The 17,774-nt window shown below is 35.0% G+C and overlaps 3 protein-coding genes across 3 annotated transcripts; all 3 read left to right on the top strand.

Annotated features, from left to right (window-relative positions):
* The first annotated feature begins 1,297 nt into the window (after positions 1–1,297).
* LOC106772356 (respiratory burst oxidase homolog protein B) lies at positions 1,298–6,947 on the top strand. Its single transcript, XM_014658726.2, has 12 exons — positions 1,298–2,089; positions 2,205–2,364; positions 3,307–3,355; positions 3,588–3,701; positions 4,175–4,603; positions 4,719–5,105; positions 5,223–5,318; positions 5,405–5,520; positions 5,629–5,731; positions 5,828–5,901; positions 5,977–6,491; positions 6,590–6,947. Exons 1-12 carry the CDS (start codon positions 1,546–1,548, stop codon positions 6,697–6,699), a joined length of 2,697 nt encoding a protein of 898 aa, XP_014514212.1. The 5' UTR covers positions 1,298–1,545; the 3' UTR covers positions 6,700–6,947.
* Positions 6,948–10,279: 3,332 nt separating this feature from the next.
* LOC106770875 (heavy metal-associated isoprenylated plant protein 35) lies at positions 10,280–11,932 on the top strand. Its single transcript, XM_022785167.1, has 3 exons — positions 10,280–10,433; positions 10,530–10,605; positions 10,704–11,932. The coding sequence occupies exons 1-3, from the start codon at positions 10,359–10,361 to the stop codon at positions 11,735–11,737; spliced, it is 1,185 nt and encodes a 394-aa protein (XP_022640888.1). The 5' UTR covers positions 10,280–10,358; the 3' UTR covers positions 11,738–11,932.
* A 4,537-nt stretch (positions 11,933–16,469) lies between these two features.
* Positions 16,470–17,393, top strand: LOC106771417 (rapid alkalinization factor-like). The gene has a single exon (XM_014657392.2). The coding sequence runs from the start codon at positions 16,706–16,708 to the stop codon at positions 17,054–17,056; it is 351 nt and encodes a 116-aa protein (XP_014512878.1). The 5' UTR covers positions 16,470–16,705; the 3' UTR covers positions 17,057–17,393.
* Positions 17,394–17,774: the final 381 nt, after the last annotated feature.

Here is a 17,774-nt window from a genome sequence, read left to right as displayed (position 1 = left end):
AAACCATAAACTTTACTTTAATCAATCTTATCCTAACTAATATTTTGCTGAACCATTACTTATTATATTACAATTTAGTGACAATGATTTGACAATATGAACTTTACTATATATCATAGAACTGCAAAACTACATTTTGGGGAGATTCTAACTCAGTTTCAGACAAAAACTCTATTTTTTAATATATTTTATTATTCTAAAAAATAGTATATATATGTAATCTCTTAAAAATTGGTGAGTTCTAATTTTGGTCCTCGCAAAAGATTTTATTTGCCTTTTATTCTTGTAAACTTTAAGATCACTCTTTTTAATTCTTATAATGTGAATTTTGGTTTTAATTTGTGTAGTGTGTGTGTGTATATATATATATATATATATATATATATATATATATATATATATATGATTTTTATAAGAATCTAAATTTAAAGATTTTTAGTAATTTAAAAAATATACCACATTTTTATATTTATTTTCATTAAATTTGAGATTTATTGAGCGAAGTTAAATGAACATTTTTTTTCACTCGTTCAATGCTTGTCTTTAAACCAAGAAGTTAATTGAAACTTGCAATTAGTGAAGGTTTTTTTTTATCTTTACTTGAAGTCAACAAATTATGTATATTACCCTAATAATAATAATTATCCTAATTAATATATAAAGTTATTCTTATTCATTTGATTGTCATTTTACGTGTGGCTTTTGCCGAATATTGGGTTACACTTAATTGTGTGTTCATTGAAGAGAAGTATTATACTTGGTTGGGTATGCAATGAAAATTTAATATAGCGTGGTAACTTAATTTTGAGTTGTGGTATTTAAAGAGATTGATGTCTTACATTATGAAGAAGAAAGAATACGTAATACATGGAGACCTCTCATATTTTATAATTGACTTGTATAAAAAACACGAGGGAATTTTTGTCTTTTCTTGGAGGCAGCAAAGAAAGCATTATTCTTATATTATGATATCTGTGAAGTTGTGTTTGGCTAGCACAAAAACTGTGTTGAGTAATGTGTGTTAAAAGTTAAAACGTCAAACAGAACTTACAACATAATCTGAAATAAAGAAGTTGAATCATTGACTTTTAATGTAAGAATAATAGAATTGTGTCGCTTTCGCTCCTCTGCCCTACCGCAATATTTTGTTCCAAAGCTTATCTAGACACTCGAAAGTGGAATTTGCAGTGAAAAAAATAAGTAGAAAATGCAACTTAACCATTTCCATACGTAAGAAATAGGTTTTGGTTTGAATACGAGAATAAGGGTTTGAATCCCAACAACTCTATTCCGTGTGTGTCCAAAACAAAACCAGAACAAGAATATCCACTGCGCCCCTTGATTCACCTCCCCCATTTTTTGACTTACATATCCATTTTATATACCTTTTCCTCTCTCTTTTGCATTATATAAACTTCCACACTCTCCCCTCACTCCATTTTCTCACCTTATATTGCCCCAAAATCTCTCCACCAACCAACCCTTCAATATAATTCTCATTCAAAATATACAAATATTTACCATTTTTTCTTTACATTCGGACTCATGCCAGACAAGAGTGGAAACATGGAGATTCACGAAAACCAACAAGACTCATGGTCGGAGACGGAGAGCATCGGAAGCCGAGGCATGCATGTGGGCTTCAGTGGGCCTCTCAGCGGGCCTTTGAGCGGGCCTTTAGTTACCACCAGCCACAAGAGGAACGGCAGCAAGAACAAGAGCGCCAGGTTTAAGGACGACGACGAGATGGTCGAGATAACGCTCGACGTCCGCGACGACGCCGTTTCCGTCCAGAACATCCGCGGCGGTGACTCCGAGACCGCCTTCCTCGCCAGTCGCCTCGAGATGAGGCCCTCCTCCTTCTCCGGCCGCCTCAGACAGGTGTCACGCGAACTCAAACGCATGACCTCTAACAAGGCCTTCGATAAAGTTGACCGTAGCAAATCCGGTGCTGCTCGCGCCCTACGCGGTCTCAAGTTCATGACCAAAAGCGCTGCAGGTGGAGAAGGTTGGTCACTGGTTGAGAAACGCTTCGATGAGTTGGCCATTGACGCAAAATTGCCCAAGACTCGCTTTAGCCAGTGCATAGGTATCACATACACACATTAGTTAATTAAACTATCATCTACAACAGCACTTTATAATAAACTCGTTTTCAGAAATTAGTTCTTTTCCTGGAACTAATTAGTTTTTATGACAACCAGGGATGACGGAGTCCAAGGAGTTTGCCGGTGAGTTATTCGACGCATTAGCTCGCCGCCGGGGAATTACATCATCTTCCGTAACCAAGAACGAGTTGCGTGAGTTTTGGGAGCAAATTACCGATGACAGTTTTGATTCACGGCTTCAGACCTTTTTCGACATGTAAGTCTCCATGATCAGCATCTCTTCTAGTATATATTATTTAATTCTAATTTCATTTTCATCTGGAAGCTCATGTTGTTATAGTTTAAAAATATCTAACAAATAATTCAACAGCTCATTGTTTTGCTTTTGTAGTGAAAAACTACTTGCTTAGGATATGCATGCCAGAAGATATTATTTAATTTCCTAATTTAATTAGGCAACATGAAAGAGACGGATTTTGTCTGCTTCCACAGATGGCCCAAATTCTATATACAAATATTTCTTGGTTGGACTATTGATGTCAAAGTAGTTTTCAAATAATTATTATGTAGAAAATCATTTCCCTTTATCATTTTTTTCTCTGTAAGACTTCCAAATATCGTTACCGCGTTTCGTGGAATCTGCATGTGAAATCATTTGTCGTAATATAATATTGTGTTAATTAGTTGATTAAATGTGTTATATAGGATATGTTAAGAAAATGTTATGACGATGTTGTGGATTGTGATATATAAAAGAATGCTAATCCCATGCAACTGTTTCGTGTGTAACTAAAATTATTTGAAGTCACAATTTCTTTTGTTGGAGTCAGTAATTTGTTTTGATGACTAATGTACAGTTTTTCTACGTATCAATTACATCCATGAAACCTTTTGTTTTACTTTTCCAACCGTTTCAATTATATGACTCACTATTCAAGTTTCCACAAACAAATAGGAGTGATGTTATAAATGATCGAATACAAATAAATACTGTCATGTGTGCATAACCAAGGTTAGGTGACTATAATAAAATTATAAATGGAAAGCGGCTCTATTTGAAGAATTTATGTATGCATGTCACAGTAAATAAATAATAATAATAATAATAATAATATTTTTAAGCCAGATGTAAGAAATATTACATCACTGATTAGGTCTACATGCACTTTTGGTTGCTGATAAACGTAAATCATGTCAGGGTGGACAAAGATGCTGATGGACGAATCACTGAAGAAGAAGTAAAAGAGGTAAGAGTCTATTATCTTATAAAGAACTCCCCAAAAGAAAAATTCTTTTATTTTTATTGGATATATATAAGGATACTCTGAAGGAAAAGACAATTATTACAGAGACCATTAATCGAACCAAATGCCCAATGGCTCCTGATTAAAACTTTAGTTTTCAATGATTTAGATTGTTTATTTTTTTAATTTGGAGACTGGTGGAGACGTGAACATAGTTGTATGCTTGATTTTGCAGATTATCACCTTAAGCGCTTCAGCTAATAAGTTGTCAAAGTTACAAGAACGTGCAGAGGAATATGCTGCCCTTATCATGGAGGAGCTGGATCCGGACAACTTTGGATACATTGAGGTTTATATTTTACATTCATAAATACAAAACAAAATAAGTTAATCAGATTGAAAATGGTTTAATGGTCTTGTTAATATGTTTATACTTTGAGGTTTATCTTTTGTCATTGTTTTTTATATTCCTACACATGGTTGGTAGGCTGCATTATTGGCCTCTGGTGGTGGTGGTGCTTTTTCTTTTGGTCAATTGGTTGTTTTTTCTTTTGCTGAAAATTTTAGCACCCAATGGTGGAGAAGACGCGTGTTTAGCACCTTCAAGCCCATCCCATATTGGACCAGCGGCTGCACTTCTACATGATATAAAAATAATTTGTTGACAGTACAAACACCACTTCGTAATCCATTTTTAAGGGTAATATAGTTATTAATTAAAAGTAATTAAAGAGTAAAACGATAAATATGAAGTGGGTATAAAAATTATTCTGATACTGTTATGAAAAATGTTACCTGACGTAAAGCTGTGGTGTGATGCAGTTGTACAACTTGGAAATGCTGCTTCTGCAAGCGCCAGCACAATCAACCCACATAACCACGGATAGTAGGGTGCTGAGCCAAATGCTGAGCCAGAGATTAGTCCCTACGAAAGAGTACAACCCCATCAAACGTGGCTTTAGGGCGGTGTCATACTTCGTCCAGGACAATTGGAAACGCCTTTGGGTCATAGCCTTGTGGCTTTCCATTTGCGCTGGCCTTTTCACTTGGAAGTTCATCCAATACAAGCACCGCGCCGTGTTCCATGTCATGGGCTACTGTGTCACAGTAGCTAAGGGGGGCGCAGAAACAACTAAGTTCAACATGGCCTTGATCTTGTTGCCTGTATGCAGAAACACCATCACTTGGCTCAGAAGCAGGACCAAACTAGGCGCAATAATTCCCTTTGATGACAACATCAACTTTCACAAGGTAAACAAAACAAAACTAAAACAAGACCCTCGTACAAAAACAAATTATACTGGTTATCATTTTTTGATTAAATTGTACTACCAGTACTATTACTTACTTGAACATTTATATACAGGTTGTAGCCTTTGGCATTGCAATTGGTGTTGGATTGCATGCGATTTCACATCTCACGTGCGATTTCCCAAGGTTGTTGCATGCCACGGACGCAGAATACGAGCCCATGAAGCCATTTTTTGGGGATGATAGACCCAATAACTATTGGTGGTTTGTGAAAGGAACTGAGGGATGGACCGGGGTGTTGATGGTGGTGCTTATGGCTATAGCTTTCATTTTGGCACAACCATGGTTCCGAAGGAACAGGCTAAACCTCCCTAAATCCCTCAAGAAGCTCACCGGTTTCAATGCCTTTTGGTACTCCCACCACCTTTTTGTAATCGTCTATGTGCTTTTCATCATTCACGGATACTTCCTATACCTGAGCAAAAAATGGTACAAGAAAACGGTACGTGCATGGTCTCTCTCAGACATGTACCTCTGTTCATTCTCTCTTCCCTTTTTTCTTGCAAATCCTCTTTATTGATGTTTTTTCTTTTTCTTTTTTAAATTGGTTACACGACAGACATGGATGTATCTCGCCGTTCCCATGATACTATACGGATGCGAAAGGCTACTTCGCGCGTTTAGGTCTCGCCACAAATCTGTGAGAATTCTCAAGGTGCGTATATTTCCAACAACTTCATTCCATCTCTGCTTTGATATCAATTGTTTTACTAAATGAAATTTGAACAAAAAATATTCCAGGTTGCTGTGTACCCAGGAAATGTTCTAGCATTGCATGTGTCTAAACCACAAGGATTTAAGTACTCTAGTGGCCAGTATATATATGTTAACTGTTCAGATGTTTCCCCATTTGAATGGTATGCACCTTTATTTTTTCATAGTTCATATATATATAACTGCTTTTACCAGGATGGTGATCATGAACAAAGTTAATTTAATTATGTGGCATTGATATCTATTTGTAGGCATCCCTTTTCTATTACATCAGCTCCGGGAGATGACTACGTGAGTGTGCACATTCGAACTTTAGGTGATTGGACATCACAACTGAAAGCTGTTTTCGCCAAGGTAAATTTTGCATAACATTTTTATTTTTTGTTTTTCAAATTAATCCTCTCTGATGACATGGCTGATCATCGAACATTCTCAATATGACTTATGCAGGCATGTCAACCAGCAAACGATGGCCAAAGTGGTCTTCTACGAGCTGATATGCTACAAGGCAACAACAAACCAAGGTATGTTTAGCTGTCTTAAAAATGTCATTTTAAATGTGTGTTAAAAGAGATATGTAACCATGAACAAAATTTCAGGATGCCAAGGCTATTAATCGATGGACCATACGGAGCTCCGGCACAAGACTACAAAAACTATGACGTGATCCTTCTTGTGGGGCTTGGAATTGGTGCCACCCCTTTGATTAGCATACTGAAAGACGTGCTAAACAATATCAAGCAACATCAAGACGTAGAAGAAGGAGTGGTGGAAAGTGGCGTTAAGGACAACAAGAGAAAAGGTTTTGCCACGAAGCGAGCTTATTTCTACTGGGTTACCCGTGAGGAAGGTTCCTTTGAATGGTTTAAAGGGGTGATGAATGAGGTGGCAGAGAATGACAAGGAAGGAGTCATTGAGCTTCACAATTATTGCACAAGTGTGTACGAAGAAGGAGATGCTCGGTCAGCTTTGATCACTATGCTTCAATCCCTTCACCATGCCAAAAGTGGTGTGGATATAGTATCGGGAACAAGGGTAAAGACACATTTTGCAAGACCAAACTGGCGCAATGTCTTTAAACATACAGCCCTCAAACACCCTGACAAAAGAGTTGGTAAGTGTTATATTCATTTTGTTTTCAATTTCATTCCTGATTTTTAAAGAGACATTTTACTCACCTAACTTTGCATCTGCATCCTGCAATATTTTCAGGTGTTTTTTACTGTGGGGCACATGGATTGGTTGGGGAACTGAAAAGGCTTTCTCTCGACTTTTCCAGGAAAACCAGCACCAAGTTCGATTTTCACAAAGAAAATTTTTAGATTCTTTTCACTTATTTTGATATTTTTTTTGGTAAATGTATTCATATATAGACTATAGTTGGATTATTTTTTGTTGTAGCGGTGGTATATAGCTAGCTGCATTTGATACATGGAATTTACATGTATCTAGAAGTTGCATTTTCTTTTTAAGTAGTGTGTAGTCCTGATATGTTGGGCTTTCATATTATCACATCAAATGGTTACTGTAATTGTTTTGTAATATATGTCAAACTTCTTAGTTTATTTAAGGCTTAATACTCTAATTGTTCTAAAGAATGTAATTTATGTTCAATTTAGTCCTTTTTGTAGACATTATTTACATCGTTAACGACAGAGAGTTTAAGTGTACAATAAGTGACACATCACCCTTGACACATCATCATTATCTCCTGTCTCCAGAAACCCTAATTTCCCTCCAACCCTAACCGCCGCCGCCACGCTCACGGCCAGCCACCATCTTCGCACCTCCATCATCAAACATTTCGAAACCCTAATTAGATGGTCGCGTCGCCACCACTGTTGTTCATCTTCTTCATCCAGCAACCATCCAAAAACACTACCGTGATCATCTTTCCCTTCCTTCACCGTGAATCGCCATTAACATTTTGTCGCGACAATCATGACCGCCGCAACGAGACAGCGAACCATGCGCGAGCTCATCTTCTCCGTCAAGTGTTCAACCTGAAATGGAAGATACTTAGAGATGGAATGACCAAATGACCAAATACAGAAGTTTGAATATTTCTTTTACGAAATTCTCATTTTCTCCTTACTTTGTTTGTGACCAATGAACTTTTACTGTGTCACACATTCGCTGCCTACCGATCTCGACTTGAAATCATTAACTTAAGTAAAATAAGTTTTTACTACTTTAAAGATACTTGTCTTCAATACCTGAAAAGTAACTAGTAAAATATTTTGTATAAAAATTATGCTGGTATTTGGTTCAAATGATAAATAAGTTTATATTATACTACTTTCTATGCCAAAATGAGCTAAAAATAATGTTCTGTCTAAAAAAAACTAAATGAACAAAGTAATTATATCTTTTCCAGTTTAATGAATTTATTTCATCTTTTAGTCCTTCTACACTTCATGCTATGAAACAGATATAGAAGTTACTACTCATGTTCTTTTTCCCTCTTTTTAATAATTACCATTATAAAACTTTGCTTCTTTACATATATATGGTGTCAGAATCCTTTAATCTATATCTGTCTTGCTGAGTTGTGTCACTGTCACTGGTTATTAGAGTGTTATAAAAATTTGGATGATCAATCCTAGTAACTTTACAAGACTTGTTGGGTTTGGTTTAGTCTAAATTAGCTTGATTTCTAATAAAAGAGTTTTAATCAGAACAAACAAATTAGCCTTAGCCTTTCAATTGAGTACTTTGAAATGAGATGTTTCTAGCATTAAAGTCATTATCTATCCGCTACTAGTATTAATTAGGTTTAAATCCTTTTTTGTCTCTAAGTTAAGTTGTGATGTTCAATTTAGTTCGCTTTTAAGAATGTCTATAATATAAAAAATGTATCAAATCAGGTCCTCATGACATCACTTAATAAACAATAAATCACAAATTCTCATACCTAGATATTCAATGTTTTGTGATTTGTTAACCGAAGGTGTTATGAACAACAAATCACTTAATGAAAAACTTGTGATTTGATAATGAATAGGATTAATTTGATACATTTTTCATAATATAGGAACTAAATGCTGACATTTTTAAAAGCAGAAATTAAACTGAACATCAGAACTTAACTTAGGGACAAAAAAAGAGTTTAAACCTATTAATTAATACCATCTTATTGAAGGAAAATATAAAATTAGGTGCCCGTGCTAAACAGCCAATGAATACCAACTTGTACTATCCTTAAAAAACACTACTTGATCACCACAGATTCTTTGGAGATACTTAACATTACATAATAAAAAGAATTGGGAAACTATTGATTGGATGAGAATATCTCAACTAAATAATTATACAAATTACTTTTAATCTCTTACTTTTAAATTATTGAGGATATAATAAAATTTTAAGTGAAAAGTATAAACTGAAAATTTGATTTTGGACTATGATAACTTAACATAGAAGGCTTCCAAAATTGCTTTACAACTAAAGATGTTTCCCATGATTTTACAGCAAAATCCTATCTGTATATCCAATAGCAATTTGCAAACTCTCTATAAAAGTGGTGTAAAAAGTAAAAAGGAAAAGAAATAAATGTCTTTTTTTTCTTTATTAAATAGTCGCCTTCAAGTACAGTATTTCCCTGTGCTCCTTTATATAGTTATCTCATTTTGTTTTATGCATATGTCTATAAGTATAAATAGAAAATAGTGAAAATATTGATGACATTTTATAAGAAATGTTTAATTATGTTTTGGTTGAATTTTGTAAAAAAAAAAAAAATCTTAAATAGATTCTTCAATTTTTATTTTTATCAATTAGGTCTCTATTTTTTAAAATATTATGTAAATAGGTTATAATTGTTAACGGCGGCAAAAATAATCGTTAACGAAAGAGTAAAATGTTGGTGACGTGGATTTTTGTTAATGTTATGGAGAATATTTGGTGTTTATTTGTTAACGACTTGATACTTCTTTTATGTTTGGCACACACGTGGTGGATACAGATATTTATAATTATTTTTAAAGTTAAATTACCTGAAGAAGCAACTAATTTTTTTCTTAAATAAATTTAGAGTGTTATGCGATACCCCCTAAAGTAAAAGAAAACAACTCGTAAGTATCTTCAAATCTAAAGATTTTACAAATTTATTTTTTAATTGATTTGTCATTATTATAATTTAAATTAATAATAAACATTTTAAATTAAATAACTCCATGAGTAATAATAGATAATTAATTTTTTCGGAAATAAATTAAACTTGTGTTTTCAAAATTAAAATAAACTTAATTTGAGCCCAGTTGATTAATAATTCCACGGGGAGTAATGGAATCCAAACTAGTGACAAAAATTATTCTAATTGATAAAGATTGAACTTACATAAACCTAAACTTTCATGGGTGCATTTAGTTCTGTAATATTAAATAAATATAAAAAATTTAGATGTATTAAAAAATATTTTTCTTTCATTAACTATCTGTTAAAATTATAACTTTTTAGAAAAGATGAAAAATTTAATTAGAAACTTAAAAACAAACAGAAAATAAGATGATTAAGAAAATTAAAGTAGGATTAAGAAAATACATTAAACCTTATTATGTGTTAATAAAGCCTATGATTAGAAGAAGGTATGAGAATATATTCTCGAAATTCCTAAAAGTAAAACCTTTGAAACATTTAGTTCATCAATATATGTATATGATGTGAAGGAAAATAAAACCCAGTTGAAAAAGGCAAAAATGGAATCAAGTATGTGTCCACTAACAAAAGAATTAAATTTGCATAAAAGAAAATCGAACGATTCCCGTTGAATTACGTCTAAACTGATACCACCGTGTTTTCACATTCTTTTTCCCAATGCAGGTTCTTCTTTTCATGAATAAATTATTCTCTTTTTAATTTTAAATAAATAAATAAATTATTCTCTTATGCTTCAAATCTCTCCTTCTCAGCTTTTTAAGCCTTCTTACATTATTCTCCCTATTCTTCTGTCTTCTTCTCTTCTTCTCTCTTTGAAGCTCCAATGGCAGCAACAGAATCTAAAGCGGAACCCAAAGAAGCGGAAGAGCGCGTAGAAAGAGAACCCATCGCATGCAAGGTAAAACATCGTTTCATCTTTTACGTTTCTTTATTCGCTTAACAACGCCCAGTACTCTCCAACAGGTTCTGAACTTGTTACGCTTCTGTCTCCCAGACCGTGGCGTTGAGGGTCTCCATCCACTGCCAAGGCTGCAAAAAGAAAGTCAAGAAAATTCTCCAAGCCATTTACGGTAACGTAACCACCTTCAAAACTAAACACTCATTTTCAATTTCCCTCCTTTTCCTCCTTCTTTGTTGCGTTACACTCGTTTCTCTTTCCCTGCTGCAGGTGTTTACGACATAGACATCGATCAGAAGCAACATAAAGTGGTCGTTACTGGGAACGTTGACGCCGAGCTGTTGATTTGGAAATTGACCAAGGCGGGGAAGCATGCAGAGTTGTGGCCTGAAAACGCAGATTCCGAAAAGAAACAGCAAGCGAATTCAGAGAGCAAAGAGAAGCGGCAAAGCGACGCAGAAAGCAGCGACCACGGGATTAAGAAAAACGATAAAGAAGATGTTAAGGTTGTTGCGCAAGACCCATCCAAAAACGCGGAAAGTAGCAACAATAACAATAATAGTACCAAAAGTAAAGCCGTTAAAAAAAACAGCGACGGATGCGCCGCCGGTAAAGCCGCTGTTCAGTTGCACGAGCCAAAACCGGAGGTGAGGCAGACGGTGGTGTTACAACCGGCAGGACCGGTAACCGAAAAAAAAGTGAGCATCGCTGTTCAAGTTCCTAACGACAATGAAGCAACCGGGAATGAGAATACAACCGGTGGAGCCGGTGCCGGTGGAGCGAAAAAGAAGAAAAAGAAGGTGACGGCTACCGGGAAAGAGAGTAATAACAACAACGGGAACGACGTTGCCAGTGATGCAAAAGCTAAAGAAGGTTCCAGTAACCAGTCAAATGGTCAAGGTCATGTTCATGAGCCAGCGGTTCCAGTTTCAAGTTCAGTTCCTTCTGCGATCCCAACCAATGATAGTGCGACACGTCATCATCACTTTTACCGTGAGTACCCACCGCATTACTACGCTCCTCCTCCTCCTGCTCCTCCGCAAGTTGTTCACAGTGTGAGCTACCATACGGCGCATCCTAGCAGCAGCTACGGCGCTGCGTACTATGCCCCTACGCGACCGATTTCGTACGCCCACGTGGTGCGCCCTGGGTACGAAGTGGAGCCTCCACCCTACATGTACGAGGCTCCATCGTATGCTCCATCGTATGCTCCATCGTATACTCCATCATATGCTCCATCGCAGCCGTCGGATTCTTTCGAGCTCTTCAGCGATGAAAATCCTAATGCGTGCTCACTCATGTGAATGTGAGTTGCATGGCATGTAATCATTTCATCCAAGTAATTTTGTAATGCTTGTAGATATACAAGAATATTATCACAGGCCTCCTTTTTATTAATATATTTTAGGGAAAAAAAACTATTTCTTTTTTTATGGAAAGGATGAAAAGTAAGTTACAATAATGGGTCAATGTGGCTCTGAGCCTTCGGTTTTTGTTCAGTGGCTGTTCTTGTTTTTTACTTCCATATCATGACTAGAATAATTATATATATATATATTGGAAAATTAAAATTATTGGAGTTGTTATGGTACCCCACATGCTCCACTACCTCATATCCATGACTTTACTATAGAGGGATATATGCTTCTTATAGACTCATAGGTGTGATGAGAATAGACTCTATTAAAATCAAAAGGTTGTGACTAAGATGAGAATCGATGAACACCCAAAAGCAATTTAAGAATAGTCATTATTCAATTAATCAGTTTATACGTTTATATTTCAATTTCAGATTCCCTTCCTCAAAGAGAGGAACATATTCCCTCCAGTGTTTGGCATGGGAAGAACATCTTTTGAGTTTCAACTTTGTGCTATACTACTTAAGTTAGAATGACTAATGTGGTATATAAATATTACATTTCAATGATTTAAAAAATTTGTTGCACGGTTATTGCATAAGGTGCATCCAATTATACAATTGCAATTCCAACTTCCAAAACAATTAATATTATTTACCTTGGATTCATGATATGATATTCTTGGAGTGTAACATTGTTTAAAGTCCAATTATATCTTAACATCATCACACCATAATCATAATTAAACATAACAACCATTTTTAGAGCAATGGTAAGAACATACAATATAGACCTTGCAACAAAATAATTTTCATCTATTATTTCTTTTATGCTTTTAAAATTGTATGTCTTGATAAACATATTTGTAATTTCTTACACTTTTTATTAATTTATAGGAGTATACTCCCTATTGAGGATTAAGACGAGAAAATAAATAAATAAATAAATATATATATATATATATATATATATATATATATATATATATATATATATATATATATATATATTAATATTGTGGTATAATTTGTGTTTGCTAAATGATATGTTAATTTCTACATTTGTTATTAATATTTTTTTATTTTTTTCCTTTGAACATATATATGATTTACAATAAAGATGCATTAGGAATGGAAGGGACTAACCACTCTATCTTACATAGATGTGAGAAGATTTCCATTCTTACACCCTGATGGAAATTTATGTTTTAGGTCAATTGCAACCCTTTGTAACATATTTAATTTTAATGATGTAGTTTAATTGTATTGATCTTTCTTGTATAAACATATTGTGATTTTTCTATTGCATATGACTTTTGATATTTTCAATGTATTCATATTAAAAAGTAAATGTTTTTCTTCGTTTATTTTCAAATATCGTTAGTTTAAGTCAAAATCGTGTTTGGTAAACAAAAAAAAGATAAAAATCCCTTTACCAAATATATTACAATTGATGAAGAAATTTAACATTCATTTGTTCAAAGTCATCGTTGGGATGATAACTTAGTTTACTTTAAATAATGCATAAATATGTTAATTATTGATAATTAAGTATAGGTAACCTAATTCATAATTTTGGTTTGATATGTTATGGGATCACTAGTATAAAATAAATCTTCTAATGCACTAAATAGGTTTCAGTTTAAGAAACCACAACATAAAACGACAGAATGAATTTTTTGTAAATTTTGCAAACATATAGGTCTCAGCTTCCAAAGAAATGAAGACATATATACCTTTTGGCTTAATTATCAAAGAATCGAAGCTTAAATGTTCATCAGACATTCAAAATATATTTTATAGGTAGAGGTATCAACGCACCCTTCGTTAAGCTTTCTTTTTATGGCTTGCTTAAATATGGGGCCAAAAAATTCCCCGGCCCTCAAACCCCTCTCAAAGATTTTAATTAACTTTTAAAAAGAATAGTTCGACTAAGGTTGAAGGTCGAGGCAGGTCATCCAAGACCAAAGGCTGAGATAGTCCGACTAGGGTCAAAGATCGAACATTGGTATGGATTGAAGGTCAACATAAGCCAAATGATAAGATGAGTCAGTCTAGGTAGAAGGTCGAAATGAACTAGTTTGTGACGAAGGTCAAGATAGGTCGACCAATACTAAAGGTCAAGACAAGTTAGTCCTAAGGTCGAGACAAAGTAGTATAGGCCTAAGGACATGTCAGGCTAGATTGAGCAAAAGACCAAGACTGGCTAGCACAGGATGAAGGTTGAAATGGATCGAAGGCCAAGATGGGACAAGCCGAAATTCGAGACAATCGGCCTAAGCCCAAGGTCAATACTGGTTAGCTCGGGCCAAAATTTGAGACGGACCAACCCAAGCCAAAGGTAAAGATGGCTAGCTTAAGTCAAAGGCTAATGTAGGGTTGCCCGAGCCAAAACTGAAACAGACTAGTCCGAGCCGAAGGTCAAGACAAGTCGACCTGGGGTGAAAGTCATGACGAGAAGGCCCAAATCTAAGCTTCAGACGGCCTAGACCAATTGTCAAGACAGGTCAAGTTGTGCCAAAGGTCAAGACGTATCGGTCTGGACTGACTGTCGAGACTGAACGACTTGAGACAAGTTAGCTCAGATAGAGCGATGAAATGGACAGGCCAACGTTGAAGGTTGTGATGGTTGGCCCAAGTTGAGCGTTGAGATGGTTCATCCCAGATCGATTGTCGACAAGGACCGACTCGAGTCAAAGGTTGAGACATGCTAGCCCAAAGTAAACGTCAAAATGGATTGGTCCAAGCCGAAGGTCAAGATGGGTCAACCCATATCGAAGGTTAAGATGGATCATCCGAGTCTGAACAACAAAATGGACCAATTCAGACTGAAGTTCGAAATGGGATGGCCTGAGACGGATGTCAAGGTTGGTCGAGACCCACTCAATATGATTCATTGAAATTTCAACCAAGACTTACTCGGTCGAATGTCGACCAAGGTCGATTATCAATCAAATTTTGATCCGGGCCAACATGATCAAGTTTCAATTGAGGTCGAAATTTGGCCAATTTGGTCGAGTCTTTCCTGTCACAAATTTGGCCAAATGTGACCAAGTTGGCCCCGACCAAAATTTGACAAAATTGACTTATCAAAATTTGGTTGAATTCGACGAGTCTGTACTAACTAAAATTTCATTGAATTTAAGATATGTTAGTTTAAGTTGAAGATCAAAATAATACTATCCGAATGGAAGGTAAATATTAGTTAATTTGATTTATAGTTAAGAGAATTTGATTTATATTTCTAATATTGTAAACTTTTTAATTAGTCTTTTTTTTGGGTTTTTTTTTTATCTCAAATTAAAAGTCTATTATATATGGACTCATTCACATTAACACCATTTACAGCTCTAGGGAGCTGTTTTCATTATTTATATGGTTCACATTATTGTAAAACCCTTTTCATCTAAAGAAATATATTTTATGCAAATAAAAAATATATATTTGTTTTAAGATAACTAAAATGAAAGAAACTATATGGCGAGCTTATCGTTGGAGTAAAAAGTGTATCTAAAATACAACATTAAGTCTGTAACATGTAACAAAATAGTTTAAGAAGTTGTGAAAGATGTCTGTATTAAATATGTTCTAAGGAATGTTTTGACAAGAGAGCATAAAATAAAATAAAAATTCAAACATATAAATTTTTCCATCTTTATTTTTATAAAATATTAATAGTTAACAAATTAAAACTAAAGCATATTATATATAATAATTGAGTGAGACTGAGTTTAATAGAATCCTAGTATCCAATCTAAAAAATAATAAATTTGATTTCACTCCAAATATATTTAGGTTAAAGTAAATGAAATTTTCTTGGTAGGATTTATAACTCATGTTTAGAGTCGATATACCGACAAACTTGAAGTACATGTCTTTGATTAAAACATTTTCATCAGAAGATGATGCCAAAATGAAATAATAACATGTTTCTATCTTACAGAGTTACTTTTACACATGCAAGTTTTTTCGAGTAACTCTTTAATATAACAATCTTAAAGTAAAGGAAGATAGAAGTATAGATGTTGAACACCTAATCTAAGTGGAATTGATTTTCTGAGACTTGACTTTCTGTTCTACCAAACTCAGCCTTGTACAATTCATCAAAATACTGGTAGTTAATCTCTTTCCCAATAGTTCTTTCTCACGCTTCCTTCTCAATCACACCAATTAAAGTACTTCTTAGACGTGTTGGGAACTAACGAATGCAAATTTTGGAGAGTAATATAATAGCAGCTACCCATTTTAGTTTCTTCCTTCTGCTAACCACTCTTCTATGTTCTAGGCTGGAAACATACCACACAAATAGTCAACTTACCACAATATAATAATAAACCTTTCTCAAATAAATATAAACATTTACTCAATAAACATACCTAAGAAAAATGCAAATAATACACTCCTCTGCATGCTCCACACGTCTCGTCTTACTCTCCATCTCGGTCCACCAAATTTTAGAGATGAACTTGTCAAATTCGGCAATTTAAATTTATTTATTTAATAAAAAGAAACAAACTTGTTAAGTGGGATTGCTTATTACTTAAGTTTTTTTCTTTTCTTTTTTTGGTTACACAATAAAAACTTTCTTTCCATTGAGTGATGGCTAAAATGTGAAAAAGAAAAATTGAATTTTTAATTCAAATAAAAATTATAAAAGGAGAGATTTTGATGTAGGGGTTAAAAGAAAATCGTTAAGGAGGTGGTTGTCGTTGTCGGAAATGGCAAAAGCGTAAATAAAGAGAGTAGAGTGTCTTGTTTCAAAGATCGGAGAGAGGGTTTAAAGTTTGAAACTTGCAGCTCGCTGTGTGCATTTCATCGCGTGAGTTGAATTCGTTTCGTCTGGAAATAAAAAGGAAAAGAAAAACGCAGCACTCCCGAATTGAGCAAGGAAAGGGAAAAGAGAAGCCTCTGATCAATGGCGAAGTCGAGTTCCTTAGCTATGGCGGTGATCTGCGCCGCCGCAATACTGGTGGCGATGAGTCGGTGGCCGACAGCCGAGGGAGGCGGGGACCACCACCTGGGATTGGGATGGGCTTCCACGTGCAGGGGGTCCATCGGGGAGTGCCTGGGAGGGGAGGAGTATGAGTTGGAATCAGAGATCAACCGGCGCATCTTAGCCACCAACAATTACATAAGCTACGGTGCGCTGCAGAGGAACACTGTTCCCTGCTCTCGCCGCGGCGCCTCCTACTACAATTGCAAACCAGGGGCTCAGGCCAACCCTTACAGCCGCGGTTGCAGCGCCATTACGAGGTGCAGAAGCTGAATTTTCTTTTTCTTTTTGTCCAATGCGTTTTCTTGTTGTTATATAAATTTATTTGTTATTCGTCAACATCTGTGTTCATCCATTTTCGCATTGCTATTGTCAGAATACACTACCTCCTCTTAAATCTTAATACCAGTATTATTGTTATTATTTGGATTTGAACTTTTGTGTAAAAAGAACAGAAAAAATGTCACTTTTTTTTTTTTTTTACTTTGGTTCTACCCACTCTGTGCTACTCAGTCTGAATCTGAGTGGGTGGGAAAAAGACAGAGGCCGTGTCCATGTATTAGTGATTGTATCAGAGATTCATTAATGCTCTCGTTTTCCATTTTTCAAATCACAGTCCCTCTTATGTTGCGAGTATAAATTTTCAATACTTTTCTTTTTGTAGGTAGCTTTATTAATTAACCAACTTTGGGTTTTTCACTTTTTCTCTGTTCAAACCAAGTCTGAAATTGGGATTGGAAAAGATTGAATTTGAATATTAAGAGGATACGTGAATTTGTTGAAAGCGTTAAAATTTGAAAATTGAAAGCAGTAGTGAAAAGCTGAAATGGGTAAAGGAACCGACACGCCAAATATGAGACAGAAAAATGGGTAAAAAATGTGCGACTGAATATTCTTTTATTATATAAGTTTTAATGCATCGTGAAGTGTTATAGGACTCTCTGGGTTGAGAATTCAGACCAGGCAATCTTGGTTGTCGGTAAGTTATGTC

This window comes from Vigna radiata, chromosome 8 (assembly GCF_000741045.1).
Source record: "Vigna radiata var. radiata cultivar VC1973A chromosome 8, Vradiata_ver6, whole genome shotgun sequence".
Taxonomy (NCBI): domain Eukaryota; kingdom Viridiplantae; phylum Streptophyta; class Magnoliopsida; order Fabales; family Fabaceae; genus Vigna; species Vigna radiata.
The sequence above is the reverse complement of the archived record's forward strand: the minus strand, read 5'-3'. Positions and strand labels throughout refer to the sequence as shown.

What these genes read in the sequence shown, in the direction of transcription:
- LOC106772356 (XM_014658726.2), top strand. Translation starts at nt 1,546, where the DNA reads ATGCCAGACAAGAGTGGAAACATGGAGATTCACGAAAACCAACAAGAC. An exon ending in TCGCTTTAGCCAGTGCATAG is followed by an intron (nt 2,090 to 2,204) that starts GTATCACATACA and finishes TATGACAACCAG; the next exon opens with GGATGACGGAGTCCAAGGAG. An exon ending in ACAACATCAACTTTCACAAG is followed by an intron (nt 4,604 to 4,718) that starts GTAAACAAAACA and finishes ATTTATATACAG; the next exon opens with GTTGTAGCCTTTGGCATTGC.
- LOC106770875 (XM_022785167.1), top strand. Translation starts at nt 10,359, where the DNA reads ATGGCAGCAACAGAATCTAAAGCGGAACCCAAAGAAGCGGAAGAGCGC. An exon ending in GAGAACCCATCGCATGCAAG is followed by an intron (nt 10,434 to 10,529) that starts GTAAAACATCGT and finishes TCTGTCTCCCAG; the next exon opens with ACCGTGGCGTTGAGGGTCTC. An exon ending in AATTCTCCAAGCCATTTACG is followed by an intron (nt 10,606 to 10,703) that starts GTAACGTAACCA and finishes TCCCTGCTGCAG; the next exon opens with GTGTTTACGACATAGACATC.
- LOC106771417 (XM_014657392.2), top strand. Translation starts at nt 16,706, where the DNA reads ATGGCGAAGTCGAGTTCCTTAGCTATGGCGGTGATCTGCGCCGCCGCA.